Source organism: Syngnathoides biaculeatus, chromosome 5 (assembly GCF_019802595.1).
Source record: "Syngnathoides biaculeatus isolate LvHL_M chromosome 5, ASM1980259v1, whole genome shotgun sequence".
Lineage (NCBI taxonomy): Eukaryota > Metazoa > Chordata > Actinopteri > Syngnathiformes > Syngnathidae > Syngnathoides > Syngnathoides biaculeatus.
Window position 1 is genome coordinate 26,847,776 of NC_084644.1, and position 22,585 is coordinate 26,870,360.

Here is a 22,585-nt window from a genome sequence, read left to right on the forward strand (position 1 = left end):
TCACTTAGATTAAAATCTCAATTAAGGGAAATGAGCAAAAACCTTTGGCAAAATAACGTACCTCATTTTTCACAGAGTAGTATGAATACAAAATATCGCTGTAAGTGTAGGTTTTTCTATCACCTTTTTGTATAGTGTATGTTCCTGCATCATTTGTGTTTGAATTTTTGTTGGTTAAAGGTTTTGAGCAGGAGTTTCAAACTGGCAGCCAGTGGGCTATTTGCAGCTCCTAAAATTATATTTTGTGTCCCCCACTTTACAATGAAAGTTAGTTCGTGCGGCCCTCAAGTTCTATATGAATGGCACTTTTGCATTGTTTTGTGCAGAGCTGAAGAAGCTACATATCATGGTGGGGTGTATTTTTCTCGAGGGTGTGACATCGATCAGGCTTGATGTAAGCAGAGAAACATTTTTCATTGAGTAAAAGTTACAGTACTATTGTCATGGAGAGTTTTATTAGTAGATTTGCACTCAACTTGTTTACACCACCTTCGTTGTTTATCTTATTTTATGTTAAAAATAAAAAAAGACCATGCATGTTAATATGTCAAAGCAGAGAAGATTGGATTTTTTTTTAATCACTCATTTAAATTGCGTGCGCGTGCATGTGCCCTGAGGCTCCCAGGCTCGCCCAGAGTCTGCTTCCATCGGCCCCAAGGTAAACCTTGAGCTCATCTGTTGGGTTTCGTGTTGTGTTAGCATGAAGCTTGCATAGTTTTGTAAAACAAATCTAGCATACATTTATAAAATGAAGCTGTTTCATGCAATACAAAACATGTCATGCTTTTGTGTAAATTCAACAGTAATCTTAAACAGGGTGTGTCAAGAAGTAAGTAAATGTGAACTGTTTTTGGAGAACCTCCAACATAGCACGCTGCATGCTCGAGGAGGGCAGATTAATAATGCCAGGCTGGTGAAGTGGTATTATTGTCGTTTTATCACAGCACATTTACAAGTTTGATGACAGACGTATGTTATCAACATCTTTCAACACAACTGGACTGAAGAAGTGTCAAGTGTAAAACTTACAGTAATGGCTTCTTCAAGGCATTTCCGCATTCCCCATTCCGTTTTTAAAATGCTGTGCTGTTTGTTGAAAACTAGCATCATCATAATTTTCTGCCTGATGTGATGTACAAAGCAGTTGTCCCGCAACGATTGCGGGCGATGACTGATGTTAAACTTCACACCCAAGCAATGCTGAAAACCCTCACCTTCTGTAGCCATTAGCCTATAGCCCTTGTGCACTTGAAGAAACATGTTTGAGGCTTTTGAGAATGTAAGTTTCTGTTCTCTCTGTTTTTTTATTTATTCATTAATCTATTTGCAGTGGTCTCTCTCTCCCCCTAGCATTTCTTTTTCTGATAAATAAACCGGTTGAGTTCTCCCAAAACAACAAAAGAAGTGACCTCCTTGTCTGTCAGGTTCCTTTGCTGGCACTGTGAAGTTGCTTAATTGTTGGCTTTTGTGGTCTCCCAAAGAGTTTGAAGGGGAAAAGCACTCTGTAGCCCCCTTAATTAGACCAAGTGAATAGTCAGGCCATTTTCGCAGAAAGAGAGACTGTTTTTGTGGTCTGATTACTCGTTCCTTCTGTAGTCTGACAGCAGCAATTTGCTTCAAGTAGTATACTGACTGATTATATTGTTCCTCTCCATCCTCTATATAAAGATAAAATAATTATGGAGAAAATGTCTTTCCATTGTTACTTTTAACAACCATTTGCTGCACAACAGATTAATAATGTCAATATAAAAGTGGTCCTCCTTGTAAAAGCATCATTCATTTGAGACAAATTAATAGCTCCCTTTTTCAATCAGGAATAAAAAATGGCATTTTAATTTACTGTATAACTGTAAATTAAACTGTAAACTAAATAAAATTATAATTTCAGACCACAGTTGGCTTAGAGTTAACTCTTGAGCTCAAGTAAGAGCAGTGTTACATCAGAATAATATGAGTAAAGTAAAAGTAAAAACTAGTTCTCTAAATAATAATATACTGATAAGTAATTATCGCTGATGACTTGAGTAAGTATTCAGTGAAAAAAACTACTAATGTACTCAGCAACGAGTGAGTAATTTCTGATTTATATATTTTTGTTGTGACAAACAAATTTAATAAATAAGAGTTTTGCAAATATGAATATCGGCCAACAATTTGATTTTAAATAAAATGTTAAATCTGAAAATGCACACTGATTGATGGTTGCTATTCCAGCAAGTGTTTGTGATCATAAGATTGCGTATACTGTATTACATTGATGAATCTTGACAACTTTTGGTGTTATAGGCAAAGAATTTTCATCATAAAATCTTTGTGTGTAAGGAGCCAATGCAAAAGGCTGGCATGTCATTGAGCAGTGTAGTCTTTATTTCATTTGTAATATATATTTGTAAATATTTTAGTGAACAAACTGAACTAAATCAGTTGGTGAAATAATTCATTCTTGAAAAGAATGTTTCTTTATTTTATCTTGTCTGCTTTATTTTATCTTGGGTGCTGCCTACTACTGTTGGGCAAGCCAGTCCACTGGCAATGGAAATTGACCTGCTGAAGCGTTCTCTCGGCCACTTCTGAATCTCTGGCGAATGACCAATGAAAAGCCAGAGTGCAAAAGGAGGCGGGACTTTATTAAACATACTTTCATGTGATTTGCGTTTTGCCAGCCTTGTCACTCATTTCCGTGAATAAACAATGAGTAGCCCAGGGGGATGGGTCCTGAGTGTTGTTTGGCTCCTTCCCTGCCGGAAAGGTGATGTTCCACATCTCGAGAGCCAGTTTCTTTTGTCGGGGATCGGATCGTCAAAGTCTCTGACTTCGGCCACCGCCCAGCCGACACTGCACCCAACTTTGTGGCCCCTCCCACAGGTGCTGAGCCCATGGGAAGGGGGACCCACGTGACCCTTTCAGATTGTGCTTGGCCCCATCGTTGCAGGCCCGGCCACCAGGCGCTCGCCTTCGAGCCCCACCTCCATATTTGGCTCCAGAACTGACCCAGTGACCTGCCTCCGGGCAAAGGAAACCTTGAGCCACTTATGTTTTTCATCATAGGAGTCTTTTAGCCATGCTTTTGTCAGGTTCCTCACCTAGAACCTGTTTGCCATGGGTGACGCCCCAGGGAACATAGGTCAAAGGATCATTGAGACACACAAACCCCTCCACCACGATAAGGTGAATGCTTCCAGGACGGAATTTCCAGGAGGGAGCTTCCTCCCGCATTTCAAAACCATGCATGTTAATATGTCAATTGAAGGTCTTAAATTGTCTAGACGTGTGAACATTAGTGTGAATGCTGATTTGTGTAACTGGTTGGTGACCAGTTCAGGGTGCACTCTGTCTCTCACTCAAAGCCGGCTGGGATAGGCTCCAGATCACCACAGATTTTAATGAGGACAAATACGATAGAAAATCGTGGCTATGAAATGTCAAATAAGAGTGAACGTTGCATGAAGGCCAAAAGCTCCATCCTGTATGTGATGTTATGATACAAGTACATGTAGCACCTCACTGGGAACACATGGGATTATCACAGTCCTATAAATATCAAACTAGGTCAGGGTGTTTATTTTCTCTCTTTCCCTGGCATATTGTTTACAGTTGACACCTCTCCCTGTGAGATGGTGCAGATGTTGCTTTCCAGTTGAGGTGAAACATCTGAACTGTGAGATGAGATAGGGGATCTCCCAGTGAAAGGGAAATACCCTGTGGTCTTCTGCGAACTCATAACGCAGGAAAGTTGAACCTGATTACACTGGGTATATGAACATTTTCTATGCAGATGAAATATATCAGTACTTCAAATGCAGTATGTGATAATATGGCTTTGGTATTAAGCATTGAAAATATAAAATCAGTAATTTACCCCACATTTAATAACGGGTGACAACTAATGATTAACATTACTTACTGGAAATCAATCCCATGGCCTGAACTTCGCATATTCTCCCATTTCAAAATCATGTCTGTGGTTTCATTACTGTCATAACAAAAAAACACATCAGGCTTCTTTTCTATTATAGGGCCACATGCTGCAGCTTCTATTGGAAAAGGTGTATTATTTGCAGGGACACCTTAAATTGTGAGGAGTCCCACTAGGAGTAGGCCATGGATTAAGCGACTCCCCCTGCGACCCAAATGAATATCTATCTATCTATCTATCTATCTATCTATCTATCTATCTATCTATCTATCTATCTATCTATCTATCTATCTATCTATCTATCTATCTATCTATCTATCTATCTATCTATCTATCTATCTATCTGTCTGTCTGTCTGTCTGTCTGTCTGTCTGTCTGTCTGTCTGTCTGTCTGTCTGTCTGTCTGTCTGTCTGTCTGTCTATCTATCTATCTATATCTATCTATCTATCTATCTATCTATCTATCTATCTATCTATCTATCTATCTATCTATCTATCTATCTATCTATCTATCTATCTGTCTGTCTGTCTGTCTGTCTGTCTGTCTGTCTGTCTGTCTGTCTGTCTGTCTGTCTGTCTGTCTATCTATCTATCTATCTATCTATCTATCTATCTATCTATCTATCTATCTATCTATCTATCTATCTATCTATCTATCTCTATCTATCTATCTATCTATCTATCTAAAGGTCACTGTGGCTGAACTCCAGAGATGCAGTCGGGTGATAGGCGATAGTTCTAGAAAGTCAAGCATCATTGCAGCCCTCTACCATGTTATGGCATAGTAGCTCAACAGAAGTCTCACCTCAGTGCAAGATACATAAAATCCCATAAAAAAGGACTTCAAGATCACAAGAAACAAAATTCTCTGGTCTGATGAAACCAAGATAGAAATTCTCAGCCTTACAGTGAAGAAAATAAGTATTTGAACACCCTGCTATAATGCAAGTTCTCCCACTTAGAAATCATTGAGGGGTTTGAAATTTTCATCGTAGGTGTATGTCCACTGAGATAATCTAAAAAGAATAATCCAGAAATCACAATGTATGCTTTTTTAATTATTTATTTGTGATTCAGCTGCAAATAAGTATTTGAAAACCTGAGAAAACCAATGTTAATATTTGGTACAGTAGCCTTTGTTTGCAATTACAGAGGTCAAACGTTTCCTGTAGTTGTTAACCAGGTTTGCACACACTGCAAGAGGGATTTTGACCCACTCCTCCACACAGATCTTCTCTAGATCAGACGGGTTTCTGGGCTGTCGCTGAGAAACACGGAGTTTCAGCTCCCTCCAAAGATTTTCTGTTGGGTTTAGGTCTGGAAACTGGCCAGGCCATGCCAGAACCTTGATATGCTTCTTACGGAGCTACTCCTTGGTTTTCCTGGCTGTGTGCTTTGGGTCATTGTCATGTTGAAAGACCCAGCCACGACCCATATTCAATGCTCTGACTGAGGGAAAGAGGTTGTTCCCCAAAATCTCACAATACATGGCCGCGGTCATCCTCTCCTTAATACAGTGCAGTTGTCCTGGCCCATGTACAGAAAAACACCCCCAAAGCATGATGCTACCAACCCATGGTTCACAGTCGCGATGGTGTTCTTGGGATGGAACTCATTATTTGTCTTTCTCCAAACACAGTAAGTGGAATTATGACCAAAAAGTTTCATTTTGGTGTAATCTGACCACAAACGTTTCTACCATGACTCCTCTGTATCATCCAAATGGTCATTCGCAAACTTAAGACGGGCCTTGACATGTGCTGGTTTAAGCAGGGGAACCTTCCATGCCATGCATGATTTCAAACCATGACGTCTTAGTGTATCACCAACAGTGGAAACGGTGGTCCGAGCTCTTTTCAGGTCATTGACCAAGTCCTGTTGTGTAGTCCTGTTTGATTCCTCACTTTTCTAAGGATCATTGAGACCCCACGAGGTGATATCTTGCATGGGGCTCCACTCCGATCGAGATTGACCGTCATGTTTAGCTTCTTCCATTTTCTAATGATTGCTTCAACAGTGGACCTTTATTCCGCTAGCTTCTTGGCAATTTTTCTGTAGCCCTTTCCAGCTGTGTGGAGTTGTACACTTTTGTCTCCGGTGTCTTTGGACAGCTCTTTTGCTTGGCCATGTTACGTTTGAGTCTTACTGATTGTATGGGGTGGACAGGTGTCTTTATGCAGCTAACGACCTCACACAGGTGCACCTGATTCAAGATAATACATGGAGTCAGAATTCTAGTTGATAGCTGTTCAAATACGTATTTGCAGCTGTATTACACAAATAAATAATTAATTGGATTTTTCTTTTTAGATTATCTCTTTCACAGTGGACATCCACCTACGATGAAAATTTCAAAACCCTCCATGATTTCTAAGTGGGAGAACTTCGAATATAGCAAGGTGTTCAAATACTTATTTTCTTCACTGTAATTTTAAGAAGCATGAGTGGAGAGGAGATTAACCGTGATGTTTAGCTTCTTCCATTTTCTAATGATTGCTCCAACAGTAGACCTTTTTTTCCCAAGCTTCTTGGCAATTCCTCTGTAGTCCTTTCCAGCTGTGTGGAGTTGTACACTTCTGTCTCCGGTGTCTTTGCACAGCTCTTTTGCAAGGCCATGTTTGTGTCTTATTGATTGTATGAGGTGGACATGTGTCTTTATGATGCTAACGACCTCACACAGGTGCATCTGATTTTTCTTTTTAGATTCTCTCTCACAGTGGAAATGCACCTACAATGAAAATTTCAAACCCCTCCATGATTTCTAAGTGGGACAACTTGCAATATAGCAAGGTGTTCAAATACTTATTTTCTTCACTGTAATTTTAAGAAGCATGAGTGGAGAAAACCAGACACTGCTCCTCATCTGTCCAATACAGTCCGAACAGGAAAGCATGGTGGAGGCAGCATTATGCTGTGGGGGTGTTTTCCAGTTGCATGGACAGGAAGACTTGTTGCAATCGAAGATGAATGTAGCCAAGCACATGGAGATCCTGGACGAAAACTTTCTCCAGAGTGCTCAGGACTTGAGACTGAGCCGAAGGTTTACCTTCCAACAAGGCAATGACCCTAAACAGACACCTCAATAATGAAGGGGTGGCTTTAGAACAACTCCGTGACTATTCTTAAATGGCTCAGACAGACCCCTGACTTAAACGCATTTGAGCATCTCTGTACAAAAACCTGAAAATGGCTGCCCCCCCCCCCACATTCACCTTCCAACGTGATAGAACTGGAGAGGATCTACGAGGAGGAATGGCAAATGATCCTTTAAACCAGGTGTTAAAAATCTGTTGCATTTTCTTCTTCTTCTCTTCCTTTCAGCTTGTCACGTTAGGGGTCACCGCAGAGTGTTATCTTTTTGCATCGAAGCCTATCTCCTGCATCTGCCTCTCTCACACCTTCTTCTTCTTTTCCTTTCGGTTTGTCCCGTTAGGGGTCGCCACAGCGTGTCATCTTTTTCCATCTTAGCCTATCTTCTGCATCTTCCTCTCTAATCCCAACTGCCCTCATGTCTTCCCTCACCACATCCATAAACCTTCTCTTTGGTCTTCCTCTCGCTCTTTTGCCTGGGAGCTCCATCCTCAGCATCCTTCCACCAATATACTCGCTCTCTCACCTCTGAACTTGTCCAAACCATCAAAGTCTGCTCTCTCGAATCTTGTCTCCAAAACATCCAACTTTGGCTGTCCCTCTAATGAGCTCATTTCTAATCCTATCCAACCTGGTCACTCCGAGCGAGAACCTCAACATCTTCATTTCTGCTAACTCCAGTTCTGCTTCCTGTTGTTTCTTCAGTGCCACCGTCTCTAATCCGTACATCATGGCCGGCCTCACCACTGTTTTGTAAACTTTGCCTTTCATCCTAGCAGAGACTCTTCTGTCACATAACACACCAGACACCTTCCGTCAGCTGTTCCAACCTGCTTGGACCCGTTTCTTCACTTCCTTACCACACTCACCATTGCTAACACCAACATCTTCATTTTTGCCACCTCCAGTTCTGCTTTTTGTTGTTTCTTCAGTGCGACCGTCTCTAACCCCTACATCATGGCTGGCTTCACCACTGTTTTATAAACTAAATTCTAGCAGAGACTTTTCTGTCACATAACACACTCGACACCTTCTTCCAGCTGTTCCAGCCTGCTTGGACCCGCTTCTTCAATTCCTTACCACACTCACCATTGCTCTGGATTGTTGACCCTAAGTATTTGGAGTCATCTACCCTTACTATCTCTTCTCCCTGGATCCCCACTCTTCCCCCTCTTATTCACACACATATATTCTGTTTTACTTCGGCTAATCTTCATTCCTCTCCTTTCCAGTGCGTGCCTCCATCTTTCTAATTGTTCCTCCACTTACTCCCTGCATTCACTGCAGATCACAATATCATTTTAGAACATCATGGTCCAAGGGGATTCCAGTCTAACCTCATCTGTCAGCTCATCCATTACCACAGCAAACAGGAAGGGGCTCAGAGCTGATTCCTGATGCAATCCCACCTCCACCTTAAATTCTTCCGTCACACCAACGGCACACCTCACCATTGTTCTGCTGCCGTCATACATGTCCTGTGCTATTCTAACATACTGTATTTCCCTGACACACGAGACTTATGCATGCAGTACCACAGTTCCTCCTCTTGGTACTCTGTCATATGCTTTCTCTAGATCAGTGTTTTTCAACCTTTTTTGAGCCATGGCACATTTTCTACATTGGAAAAATTTTGTGCCACACCTCTAACCAAAAATGTTACAAAATGACACTCTGTATTGTATATTTAATTACAATATAATTTCTCAATTTATTTATACTCAGTCACTGTGAAACCTGGGCCTGTTTAGATGAACACAAAGCCGATATCCTGGCAGGAATAGAAGAAAGACACACACGAAGCTCTTCTTCAACAGCTCTCAGTCTCTCTCTGTTTTTAGTTTGTATAGCAGTTAGGCTTGAAAAGCTCAGCTCACACAGATATGTTGTGGAAAATGGGAGCAATGTCAGAACAGCTTTGTTGGCCAGAATGGGGAACTCATTGGCAGCAGTCAACCAAAAACTGTCCAAAGGAAGATCAGCAAATCTTAGTTTTAAACCACGATCCTGTTTCAGTTCAGTTAGTTCCTCCTGCTCTTGTAAAGTCATGTCCTTTCCAACAACTGATGCCGAGCTGTATGGGTCCCTAACCCAGTCAAAGCATTCAGTGGAGGCTGAAGAGAAATAAAATGACAACTTCTCCTCAAGACTTTTCAAATGTTTACCTATGACCTCAGACAGTGCAGCAGTGTTGCTTTGCCGTTTGTCTGTGAGTGGGAACATCTCCAGGTTGGCACGTTGCACATGTTGTTGTCAGAGGTGGACCTTTAAACGGAATCCATTTATTTTATCTGTGCTTGTAAGCAGGTTTTCATTTCGGCCCTGCATCCTTGTGTTCAGTTCATTAAGATGATGAAATATATCAGCCAGGTATGCCAGCTTTGCGCACCACTCATCACTTGCAAACAGATTTGAGTAATCAGACCTCTCATTTGTCAGAAACATTTTAAGTTCCTCTCGCAGCTCATACACACGGGTCAGCACCTTACCGCGCGACAACCATCGGACCTCCGTATGGAGCAATAAAGCTTTATGCTCCACTCCCATTTCCTCACACAGAGATGCGAATATACGGCTTTTCAGAGGCCGTGTCTTTACAAAGTTCACTATGCGCACCACATCGTCCAACACAGGAACCAGTTCTGCTGGTAAAGTCTTAGCAACGAGGGCCTCACGGTGCAAAAAACAGTGTGTAACAATCAGATCTGGGTTTCTTTCCTTCACTCTACTCACGAAGCCTTTGGTGCGCCCGACCATGGCTGCAGCTCCATCAGTGCACACACTTGTGCAGTTTTCCCACGTAAGTCCTCCCTGGTCAAGATATTCCGATGTGACCCGAAAAATTTCCTCTCCAGTTGTTTTTTCTGGCACTGCCTTGCAAAATAGGAAGTTTTCTCTAATGGCATCTCCATCCACAAAACGCACATTGGCCAAGAGCTGAGAATGTCCACTAATATCCGTAGACTCGTCAACTTGCAACCCAAATTTCCTACTGATGCGTATCTTTTCCCAAAACATGGCTTTCGATGTCTGTAGACATGTCATCTATACGCCTGGCAATTGTGTTATCAGAGAGCAGGACTTTAGCTATGTCTTTAACCGCATCAGGGCCGAGCATCTCGTTGACAATGGTTTTACAGGCAGGTAGTATTAATGTCTCTGCCACAGTGTGCGGCTTTTTTGATTTAGCAACAAGTTCGGCGACTCGGTAACTAGCTTTGAGCGCTTTCTCATTTACCTTTGTGGTTTTTCTCATAAACGTTGCCTGTTTCTCTGTGTTTACACGCAGGCGAACAAAATAGTCTATTGGCTTGTTTTGAAGCGACGGGTGTGTCGTTTGGATATGGCGTTTAAGCTTGCTTGGCACCATGGCGCTGTTGGATAGGTTCTCGCCACACAGCAGGCATAACGGAATAGGTGTCGTCTCATCCCCGGTGAAAGTAAATCCAAACGAAAGATAGCTTTCACTATATTGCCTTGAGCTCACCGTCTATGCTTTCTTTTTCCCACCACTCATACTAGGGCCTTCATCCGGGTCAGAATCTTGTCCAGGGCCCATGTTCGGAGTTTGCAGTTGTCCTTTTTAAAAACTTCTCCATGACTGTCACCACGGCCTCTCAGGTGCATCACTAATTCTCTTGGAGGAACGAGGCAATCAGCTATGTGTTGCCACACGGACAAATATTACATTACTCTGCCAGCCTTTACAGCACGGACACTGGACAATGACATAATATTTGGAGAAAATTATTAATAAATGTTAATTTAAAAAAAAAGTGATATTGGATAATTTCTCACGGCACACCTGACGATCTCTCACACTAGTGTGCCGCGGCACAGTGGTTGAAAATCGTAGCTCTAGATCCACAAAGACACAATGTAGCTCCTTCTTACCTTCTCTGTACTTTTCCACAAGCATCCACAAGGCGAATAATGCATCTGTGGTACTCTTTCTAGGCATGAAACCATACTGTTGCTCACAGATACTTACTTTTGTCCTGAGTCTAGCCTCCACTACTCTTTCCCATAACTTTATTGTGTGGCTCATCAACTTTATTCCTCTATAGTTCCTGCAGCTCTGAACAACTGAAAAAAAACCTTGTTGCATCATTCCCCAAAAGTATTACATTGCCCACCCCTGTTCCAGTGAAGCTTGCATTCCTCCACAGTGAAGTTAAACATATCCTCACTGCCAAAATTACATGTCAAGAAAAAACATCCACCTTTCTTCATGTTATTTAATCAGCGTCACTATTATTTCAAAGAAGTGTCATTTCAGTTTTATGTCCTCAGGGGGGCGTACTAAATTGCTCTGGCGAGCCATATGTTGGCTACATGATATTGATTGTTAAAGACCCACTGACATGAAATGCATGATTTTTAGTATGTTTTTAATTAAAAAAAAATCACTTCACCTGAAAACATGATTTTGACGTATATGGTTTTTGTAACTCCCGCCATGAAAATCCTCTCGAGGGATTTGTTTTGGAGAAGATGCAGGAAGTGACAGCAGGAGCGCACTCAGGCTGGCTTGTGTGTTTATACTAGTATTTTTACCTGCTGGAAGGTAGCTCTTTGTTCCTTCGTGTTCGCCAAAATGCCGGCTCATTGTTTTGCTGGATATTGTTTGAACAGTCGGAAGGATGGATTTACTCTTCATATGTTTCCAAGAGACCCGGTTCGTCGTGAAAAATGGATTGCACAGGTGCAAAGAACAAGAGCTTCACGGGTTCTAAATGACAGGTAGGTGTGCATAGAGCTACTAAAAAAATAATAGTTGGGTGGTGAGGGACGGACAGACGTAATCCTCTCAGAACGTAACAAAGATCCGCGTACGTAAGTCAGGGAGGCTAAATGTGTGTGCCGAGGTGGCTCATTGTAGGGCAAAGCTGGAGTGGCTCATTGCGGCGCCAATCCGGGCCGCTTTACGGCGTTGTTGTCGCGCGCGGCTGAGTGCGCTACATACTGTCATACAGTCGGGGAGTCTGTTTTTAGTTAGAAGTAATCTGCATGTCATCTAAATATGGGTTGAAACGATAGGGTAATATTGCTTCGGTCACTTCACTCGATTGTGAGATGTTCCTTTCTTCGAAAAGAGCTTCCGTGTCAGAAGGGGCGTCGGAAAAATCAGAAAATCTCTGTTGTTCCTCTCCCATAGCATGTGCCTACGTGTTTTCAATGGCAAATGTCCCACTGTGACATCTGCTGATGACGTAACAGGCAATATGGCTACCACTTCGATGTCGAGTGAGACTTCCACAACTTTGGGCATGGATGACACGCTTTCCGCTCATATTTATTTTTTCATATAGACATTGAAGTGAATAATGTGAAATGTATGTATCATTACAATATCTATTTTAGAATGTTTATAGGCATGTCACTGGGGCTTTAAGCACAGTAACCTAATGGTAAGCACGTCACATGTCTGCTATGAATGTCTCTATGAAACACAGTTTTTGTCTTGTGTTTCTCAAATCAGACATGGTGAAGTCAGAGGAGAGACAGCAGTTGGCTAAGGAGCGGCGAGAGGAAAAAGCCAAATATCTCGGTAAGTCGAAATGGGCACTAAAAAGAGTGTTATATGGGATAAGCGCACCCCCTAGCGGTGTGGTGAAAGAGGCCTTCTTCTTTAGCTGACATATAAAAAAGATACACTGCCACACATAACTGTCTGCATGCACCCATTCCATCTTGCATGAGCTCGCCTCTGTACTAAAAGAGTCACAGGATTCTCAATTTCCAGAGGACATATTGTAATTTGTATTGCTTTTAACCATGTTTTCATAACACATCTGAGACATGCTTTTGTCAAAATATAGTAATCCCTTTCTTGTTCTTCAATTCATATATTGATATTTTTTGTAATCTATCTCCACTTATTTGATGAAAATTCATCAATTTGCTGGTTTTATGCTTTTTCTGAAATGCCCTGAGAGGCTGCCAAAGCACTGTCTAAATAGGAATCAATGTCAAGTATGTTAAAGTGATACAATTGAGAGCTGAGCATAGCTGAGGGCTAAATTTAGTCAGGGTTGTTAGTGAAAGTTATGGAGAGTTTCCCTTGCATGCATGTACAGCAGTCACTCATATTTGAAAAATGTACAGGTGTGGTCAGTAATGCCTGCAGATATAAAGTTGCGGGTGTGATTAGGGATGGACTCTCAAGACCTTGAAATGACTTACTGGATTAATAGAACATAACTGAATGAAAAGTAAAATAAACAAATACATAAATAGACAACAAAAATTTCAAAAGAAATTATCATTTCCAATTTCAGATGATATTAGTAGAACATGATATAAAACAGTATTTAAAAATTTTCTTCAATAAAAATACTTGATCTGACAAACTTAATCTGAAGAAAAGTTAAATGCACTGGCCTGTCAAGGAATAAAAACAAAAGGTCTATATCCGGAATGTTTTGAAAATGCTGAAAGTTTAGTTCAACATAATCGGCGTTAGTGGCAACAAACCAGCGATACAATGTAACAAACATTCCTGTCGGCAATCATGATGTATTGTTATAATCTAGCGTAATTTACGGCGCTATCTATTGTCCATCCATTGATCAAAGATAGCAGTAGATGATCAATATCTTCCTAAAGTATGTAGAGGGGAAACGTTTTCAACTTCAAGATAACGCGTGCCACGGGGAAAATGACCGATCGCATTTAGATATTTTCGACAGACTAGTCTAATGTTAGAACTTCGATCAAGTCAAAGTAAATCACAATCTTAGATTTATTATAGTTAGATACTGAAACATTACCTGTGTTATATCCAAGAAATGTTTTCAGTGTAACTGGATTTCCTTTGAATGATGATGTTGATGACTTTTGAGGTAAATGCACTCGCAGTACGTGAAGAAACTCTGAACATGTGCTTTTGACAATACTTCCGAACATGCTCAATATGGTTAGCTTGCATTTCCTGTTTCTGGGGAAATACTTATTGTTTAGGATCAGGCTTGTTTTGTTAAGGCCCCGTCACACCATGACATTCTGGTCAATGTTCTCTGAACATTCCAATCGTTCTATTTTTCAGTCTTCTCAAATGAGGATGACACATCTGGCTTGTGATTAACGTGCGTCTAACGCATGACTAACATGTGTGTAACGCACGAGAAGCGTGTAACAGCGTCCAAATAAGATATCCCTAAAAACCATTAGGGTGTACTAATGTGTCACTGGCGCGCGACGAGCGATTTGTCAATGTTAGACGAGCGTGTTGAGCGTGTGACTAAACGGGTGAATAACGACAGAATAGCGTTTTGCTGGCGTGTAATTTTTAAAGTGGAACGGGAACGAAAACGTTGGAAATTTCATACTCACTTCAGTTGTTCTCGTGAGTTTGAACAGTCAGCATCATGCCGCCTAGACGAAAAAAAGGTGGGTTGCGGACTTCAGCAACTAGCGCTGCAAGTAAGAATGCAAAGCATCGGTTTGTATACCCATATGCATGGACATTCGGGAAACGCACGAATGACGCTCAATGGACGCCAAAGGACGTTCGTTTGACTTTAGTTACACGCTGTGTGCGCTTTGACAGGTCACCAGTGAGTCGTTCACTGCATACCAAACGATTAAGTAACAACCAAGTAAAGCTCGAGTTACGACTGACTTACGACAGCCAAACGCGTGCAACGCTCGCCAAACCTTAGTAAAACGTTCCACGAACGTTCTTGAACGTTCTGCAGGGTTTAAAATTAAACGTTGATGAACGCTGGTCTGGGTGAGAACTTTTGTGCATGTTCAAAACTTTTTTTCCGCACTGGCGTTCTCCGCCAATTCCCAGTGATCATTGACGTTCACTAGCGTTCAAACAACGCTCTTCTGGTGCTATCCCGGCGACCATGGGCGACTACCAACGTTTCCTCAAACGCTATAGAACGCTGACCATAACATCATGGTGTGACGGGGCCATTATTACCAACATTTATAAAATAAACTCGTAAATTAATATCAAGACTACACAAATTAAGCAATGTCTTTCAATATCTATGTATTTCTACTCATAACAAATTTTACGTGCGTGATTTTTCGTGCACGACTCTGCAGATTTGCGAGTGGCATGGCAAGTGGGTGGATACGCTCCCGTCAAGTCATAGTGACAGTGTACAGTACAGTACACCCACAGTAACCAGGGTTTCCCACATAATACAATCACTTATCCGTTTTTGTGGTATCATGTCTAGATAATATTTGTATCTATAATAAACTTATGGGCAAGAGTTGTGAAGGTTAGACTCAGGACAGAAGTATTTACGAGCAACAGTATGGTTTTATGCCTAGGAAGCGGACCATAGATGCATTATTTGCGCTGAAGTTTTTGATGGAGAAATACAGAGATGGTCAGAAGTAGCTACATTGTGTCTTTGTAGATCTACTGTAGAGTAAGCCTATGACAGAGTTTCCAGAGAGGAACTGTGGTACTGGATGTATGTTAGAATAGCACAAGATATGTATCAGGACGGCAGAAGAGCGTATAGGTGTACTGTAGGTGTGACAGAGGAGTTTATGATCAAGGTGGGACTCTAACAGGGATAATCTCTGAGACGATTCTTTTATGCAGTTAGTGAGGGAGAGGCTGACAGATGAGGTTAGACTGGAGTCTCTATTGACCTTGATGTCCGCAGATTACATTTTAATTTGTAGTGAAAGCAGGAAGTGGGTCGAGGAACATTTCGAAAGGTGGAGGCTTGCACTGGAAAGGAGAGGAATAAAGATTAGCAGTTATTACTTGTTAATTTGTTGCCAAATGTTTCAAAACTCCCAACTCCCCATGTATGCTGATATTAAATTAAAATTATGCTGCTGTTACGTTCATTTAAATCCAGCCCTTATGAAAAGTCAAAAAAAGAAAACATTTGCATGTACACACGTCTACCTTGCGTTATGCTTTGCTTCCATCTTAAAGGGGAAATCCAGTGCTTTGCATGAGCAGTGTATCTAATAGGTCATGTAATATGTACCCTATTTTGACAATTTGATCTTAAATCCTGTCATTATTAATTGTGTTTTGAGAAGATTTTTATCGACAATTAAGAATTTTCAGGGGTGCTGCCATTTTCACGAGTCACATGACCTAAGTGCGCAGATGTGACGTGTACCGTGCCGTTCTAAACGCTCGATTACATGGGATATCATTTATGCCCAGCGCTGATTTCTCAGATTTATCCTCATCTGATGAAAAAATAGCAGTATCGGTTGAATGGGAAGACTGAGGAATACTTCCATACAGATTTGAACCTGTGGCTATAAATGTTGAATATTCGGATGGTTCGGAATGACGGGAAGTCTGACTACTCGGAGACTTATGTGTGACATAAGTGTTTAAACAAAGGCCACCGCGGATGGCCCTTCGGACGGGAATGACCCGGAGACTGACGAGCGAACTTCGGTGGCGGGGTGCGACCCGAGCTTCGGTGGTGGCGGAGGCCATTCGCCCCGGACGCCGAAGCTAGGCTAAAGGCCTCTGCCGCCACCGAACTTCAGCTAACTGCCTCCCCGGATGTCGAAGCTCAGTTCACGGCCCGCAGCTGGAGCTCGTGGCCTGCCTTCGGCGGCGGCCTATAGCCTAGCTTCAGCATCCGGGGCTAAAAGCCTCCGCCGCCTTGAAACTCGGCTTGCGGCTTACAGCCACAGGTTCAAATCTGTATGAAAGTATTCCTCCGTCTTCCCGATGGTCTTCAGATGAGGATAAATACGAGAAATCAAAATTCCCAATTCTCTTCTCAAAACACTATTAAATGAGAGAGGATTTAACATCACATTGTCAAAATAGGGTACATATTACATGACCTATTGGATACCCTGTTCATGCAAAGTACTGGATCTCCCCTTTAAGATACAAATGTTTCCATTGTCTTTTTAAATTATATAAAAGAAATGAGTTATTTAGTCAGCCAGCACTTGTTGGTTACAAACTCCATATTTACAGTAAAATATTTTGAAGATGAAACAATAGTGTGTAAAATAATAGATGTCCAATGTGACGAACTTGATTAATCCGTGTTTTCAGTATATTTTTTTATTGCTACACATCAAATGAGTCACCAGTAGGGGCACTAGATTCTCAGAAAACCAACAAGACCTAGCATTCATGATATACACACTCTTAAGGCTGTGCAATTTGTTGACAGGGGTGTGTTAAAAAATAGTAGTGTGACATTAAATCAGTGAGGTAATCAATTTTGAGAAAAACAGGTGTGAATAAGGTGGCTCCTATTTAAGGATGAAGCCAGTACCTTTTGAATATGCATTTCTCCTTGAAAGCCTGAGGAAAATTAATCGTTCAACACATTTTCCAGAAGAACAGCGAACCTGGATTAACAGTTTGATTGGAGAGGGGAAACCTTATAAAGAAGTGCAAAAAAATGATCGGCTGTTCAGCCAAAAAGATCTTTACAACCATCAAAATGGATTGCAGAATAACCAGAAAGGCAAAGGCTCAGCTGATGATCAGTTCCAGGATGATCAAAGACACTCTGGAGTTACCTGTAAGTACTCTGACAATGAAAAGATGTCTGTGTGAAGCCAATCTTTTGACAAGAATCCCTCGCATAGTCTCTCTATTAAAAAAAGGCATGTGGAGAAGAGGCTACAATTTGCTAAAGAACACATCAACTGACCCTAAAGGGAAACGGAGGAACATTTTGTGGACTGATGAGAGTAAAGTTGTTCTTTTTGGGTCCAGGGGCCACAGATAGTTTGCGAGACAACCCCCAAACTCTGAATTCAAGCCACACTACACATTGACAACAGTGAAGCATGGTGGTGCAAGCATCATGAAATGGGCATATTTTTCCAACCATAGTGTTGGGCCTATTTATCGCATACCAGGGATCATGGATTAGTTCGCATATGTCAAAATACTTCATTCTGTGTAATGCTGCATAATGCTGAAGAGGACATGCCCTTGAAATGGGTGTTTCAACAAGACAATGACCCCAAACCCACTAGTAAACATGCAAAGTCTTGGTTCCAAACCAGCTAAATTAATGTTATGGAGTGGCCAGCCCAATCCCCGGACCAACCAAATCCAATCGAGAATTTGTGGGGTGTCATAAAAAATGCTGTTTGTGAAGCAAAACCAAGAAATGTAAATGAATTGTAGAATATTGTTAAGGAATCATTGAGTGGAATAACATCTGAAAGCTGCCACCAATTGGTCGACTCCATGCCACACAGTTGAGAAGCAGTTATACATATAACTGTGGTCATACAACTAAATATTAATGTAGTGATTCAAAGGATTGGTAAATCCTAGAAACAACAAAGTTTGTACAAAATAGTTTTGAGTTCGTAATGTCAACAGCAGACACACCTCTTTGAACAAATTAAGTTTTTACATTACATCATGGATGCTGGGTCTTGTTGGTTTTCTTATAATCTACTGCACCTTGACATGAAGCAATAAAAAATATACTGAAAATGGGGATTAATCTGATTAGTCACATTGGACTGCTATTATTTTGAGCACTACTGTAACTTGCGTCACTGTCAGTCTGTGTAATATACAAAGCTATGTTATTGAATTACAGTGCACGACACATATCGCGCATAGGCCTCTGCTACCAGTTAAAAAGTTACTGCAGAGCCCTTTTAGGTTTTTATTTTACATTTTATGTTACTAATTACTTTGTCATTATATTTTTATGTACTGTAAATATTTCATTTATTTAATTGGTTGTTTTCTAAAATTGAAATATTTTAATTTATTATAAGATATTCCATAAGTGTTTAAGTTTAACACCAACCAGCTCAAAACCCCCAGCTAGCTGCCAGCGACTCACTGCCACAAATTGATTCTGGTGCTGTGGGAAACTGGTAACGGTGCTTTTTATTTTTATTTTTTTTACAATTCAAATAATCCATAAACCCCTCATTTTTTGAGCTAATGTTTTAATATGAGTTTCAAATGATATTTACATGTTCTGAGATCTCACTTTATGTTATATTTACAGTTAAAACTATTAATTTAGACTGTTATTTACAAATGGGGCTCAATGTCATTTACTTGCGGTTTTCCGCTATTTCCATGAGGGCTCAGTCTCTTTCCCAGGCAAGTATCTTCATTAGTGGGAGCAAACTCTGGGGGAAAAAAAAACTGGTCATAAAGAAAATCATTTTCACTCATGGAGGCAGCAGTTCATGCAATTCACCGTGTGCACATGGAAACATTACCCAAAAAAATATCGACAACTGTGGCAAAAGCTTTACTAACCAGGCAAGAAAATGCTGTTGATCAGAAACTAACGATCTTAGCTAATGCTAACTTGTGCTTGGCACAAAACACAGCAGCTTTGCTTGCCTTTTTAGTTGTGATGACATGATAGCAGAGGCGTTGTACCTGTGAAAGATGTGGATATTTCTATACAATGGCCTTTCACAGTTTATTCTGACTTTGAAAGTTGCTCTGGATCTTTGGCCAGAAAAGCTGATCAAGTCACGGGTTTACTACTTAGTACTTAACCTGATGTTTGTGCAGACATCCTAAAAACCAAACTATTTGTAAACAAGACATTAAAAAGTAAAATTTCATCATATGCACGCTTTAAAATTGCAGATTTGACTTTATTTTCTCTCACTTGCCTGAGTCACACACAGTGCACTGCTTTGCATGATTGACAGCTGCTTGTTTTCTCTCTCACCCACCTTCCCTCCCCCCTGCAGAAGAGCTCAGCAAGCTGCAAGGTAAGTGACTCACTTTTATATATGTGCTGGTGGTGGTCGTTCTAAGACTTCATTGGTCATCCTGCTCATTTGGGTCCATGTAACTCAATTCAAGTAGATATTATTCAGGTTGTTGGGAAATACCCCCAGCAGTAATTTCAGCAACCAATGAACCAAATTCAGATATAGTGTTACAATCCATCATACTTTATTGAGACTCATTTTCTCAATAAAATAATTATCATCTCTCTTTTCTTAGTCATGGTCATATTGCCAGGCTCTCTGTTATATTCATAAATCCCTTCAAATTTCACACTGTCTGTTCAAAGTTGCCATTTATATGCCTTTTTTTCCATGTTGCTACTGTTTATACTGAACATGACCTCGCAATAATTGCTAGGTACTGTAGAGACGCCGCCTATATGTGAGAGACACAGGTTGCTCTGATACGCCCAGGATCTTAAACGTACATACTTAAGTAAAACATATTATTAATTATGATTGTTATTAATTTTACCATTATTATTATTATTATTATTACTATTATTAGTATTCAGGAAGTCTTCAACTTTTTTGCGCCCGAGCCTTTGAATAATTTTATTGTAAATAATGTTGAATATTCGGATAGTTTTTCGGGCACAATGACGCAGCGTCTGACCAGCTTGCCCCGCCGAGCGGTGGAGCCGTGAGCTCGCTCCCCGTCCGAGCGAGCTCCTGGCTTGGCGGGAAGCGCAGTCGATAAAAATCTTCTCAAAACACTATTAAATGAGAGAGGATTTAACATCACATTGTCAAGATAGAGTACATATTACATGACCCATTGGATACATTGTTAATACAAACCACTGTATTTCCCCTTTAAGGATCTACCAATATCGAGCCCCAATCCGATATCTCGACTATACATTAAAAAAAAAGAGCATGCATCCACATTTTTCATCCAAAGCAAATCTAAATAGTCATACATACATACATATAAAATACTCTGTACACAAATGCATATCTACAATCCCTTCCAAAACTATTGGAAAGGCAATCTCAATACCTTTCTTTGCTCCAGAGGGGGGCCCCAGTGATCCACGTCCGGGCAAAAGAAACTTTAATCCATTTAAGTTTTGCATCATAGGGTTTCGGCATGCTTTGTCTGGTCCCTCACCTAGGACCTGTTTGCCATAAGTGAAGTGAAATCCCAGACTATTTAGCTACTAGTATCATTGGTAGACACCATGGTGAGGTATGCCTTAGGTGTGACAGAGGAATTTAAGGTGGAGGTGGGACTGCATCAGGGATCAGCTCTGAGCCCCTTCCTGTTTGCAGTGGTAATGGATAGGCTGACAGATGAGGTTAGACTGGAATCCCCTTGGACCATGATGTTCGCAGATGATATTGTCATATGCAGTGAAAGCAGGGAGCACGCAGAGGAACAATTGGAAAGATGGAGACATGCACTGGAAAGGAGAGGAATGAAGATTAGCCGAAGTAAAACAGAATATATGTGCGTGAATGAGAAAAGTGGAGGGGGAAGAGTGAGGCTACGGGGAGAAGCGATAGCGAGGGTGGACGACTTCAAATACTTGGGGTCAACAATACAGAGCAATGGAGAGTGTGGTCAGGAAGTGAAGAAACGGGTCCAAGCAGGTTGGAACAGCTGGCGAAAGGTGTCTGGTGTGTTATGTGACAGAAGAGTGTCTGCTAGGATGAAGGGCAAAGTTTACAAAACAGTGGTGAGGCCGGCCATGATGTACGGATTAGAGACGGTGGCACTGAAGAAACAACAGGAAGCTGAACTGGAGGTGGCAGAAATGAAGATGTTGAGGTTCTCGCTCGGAGTGACCAGGTTGGATAGGATTAGAAATGAGCTCATTAGAGGGACAGCCAAAGTTCGATGTTTTGGAGACAAGATTCGAGAGAGCAGACTTCGATGGTTTGGACATGTTCAGAGGCAAGAGAGTGAGTATATTGGTAGAAGGATGCTGAGGATGGAGCTCCCAGGCAAAAGAGCGAGAGGAAGACCAAAGAGAAGGTTTATGGATGTGGTGAGGGAAGACATGAGGGCAGTTGGGGTTAGAGTGGAAGATGCAGGAGATAGGCTAAGATGGCAAAAGATGACACGCTGTGGCGACCCCTAATGGGACAAGCCGAAAGGAAAAGAAGAAGAAGATCACTGGTAGACACAAACGTGGCGGCTTCTAGGAGAGGAATAATAGTATTAACAATAATAATATATAATAATTCCTATTGTTCTTATTACTTAAGCGTTCCTCATTATGAACATGCATGTGTCTTTCCATTTAGCTACAGACTGATTTCATCTAACTGCTAAATTAATTTCCGTGAGATGAAATTACAAAAATATCTAACCCAATTAAATCTTTAATGGGAAATCCCAGAGTGGGTCACATAGGCTTGGTGTTTGGATTTTACACTTCCAGTTGTTCCATTACAAAAAAAAAAAAAAAAGTCTCAAATTAAAATCCTTTCAATGACTGAAATGATATGGATGATCGTCCACTCCAGCATGGTACTCTTCTTTGACTCTAGAATGTTCCCTTCCCCAAGACCTGGGCTTCAGCATTGTAGAATTGGCCACCCGAATGCTGCATTAATGGTTACTTCTCATCTATGTAAGAAAACAACTAGCCAATGAGTGCAGGGGCCAAAGGGATAGCAAGCGTGCTGAAGCCTGACACCAATGAACTGGTGAACAGTACGAGTGTGGGCCAGCTCGGGGCATATAATGGAGCTTTAGTTTTATGTGGTTTTATGTGTGAATTATAATTTTAATCTGTCAAAGGCCAATTCATTTTACACTCTGCTTTAACTGTCAAAGCATCATTCCTTACTCTGCTACTTTCAGTAATGTCTTGTGGTCTTACACAACTGTTGAGTTTGAATTTT

At 41.1% G+C, this 22,585-nt stretch overlaps 1 protein-coding gene across 5 annotated transcripts in view; it reads left to right on the plus strand.

Annotated features, from left to right (window-relative positions):
- The window catches only part of map7d1a (MAP7 domain containing 1a), a 77,851-nt gene that overhangs the window by 26,725 nt on the left and 28,541 nt on the right, over positions 1-22,585 (plus strand). For 4 of the 5 annotated variants that reach the window (XM_061820954.1, XM_061820951.1, XM_061820949.1 and 1 more), the window contains 2 exons: positions 12,492-12,560; positions 19,688-19,708. In XM_061820954.1, coding sequence (XP_061676938.1) covers positions 12,492-12,560; positions 19,688-19,708 — 90 coding nt within the window. The remainder of the gene's footprint in view (positions 1-12,491; positions 12,561-19,687; positions 19,709-22,585) is intronic. The other variant, XM_061820953.1, reaches the window with a different exon arrangement.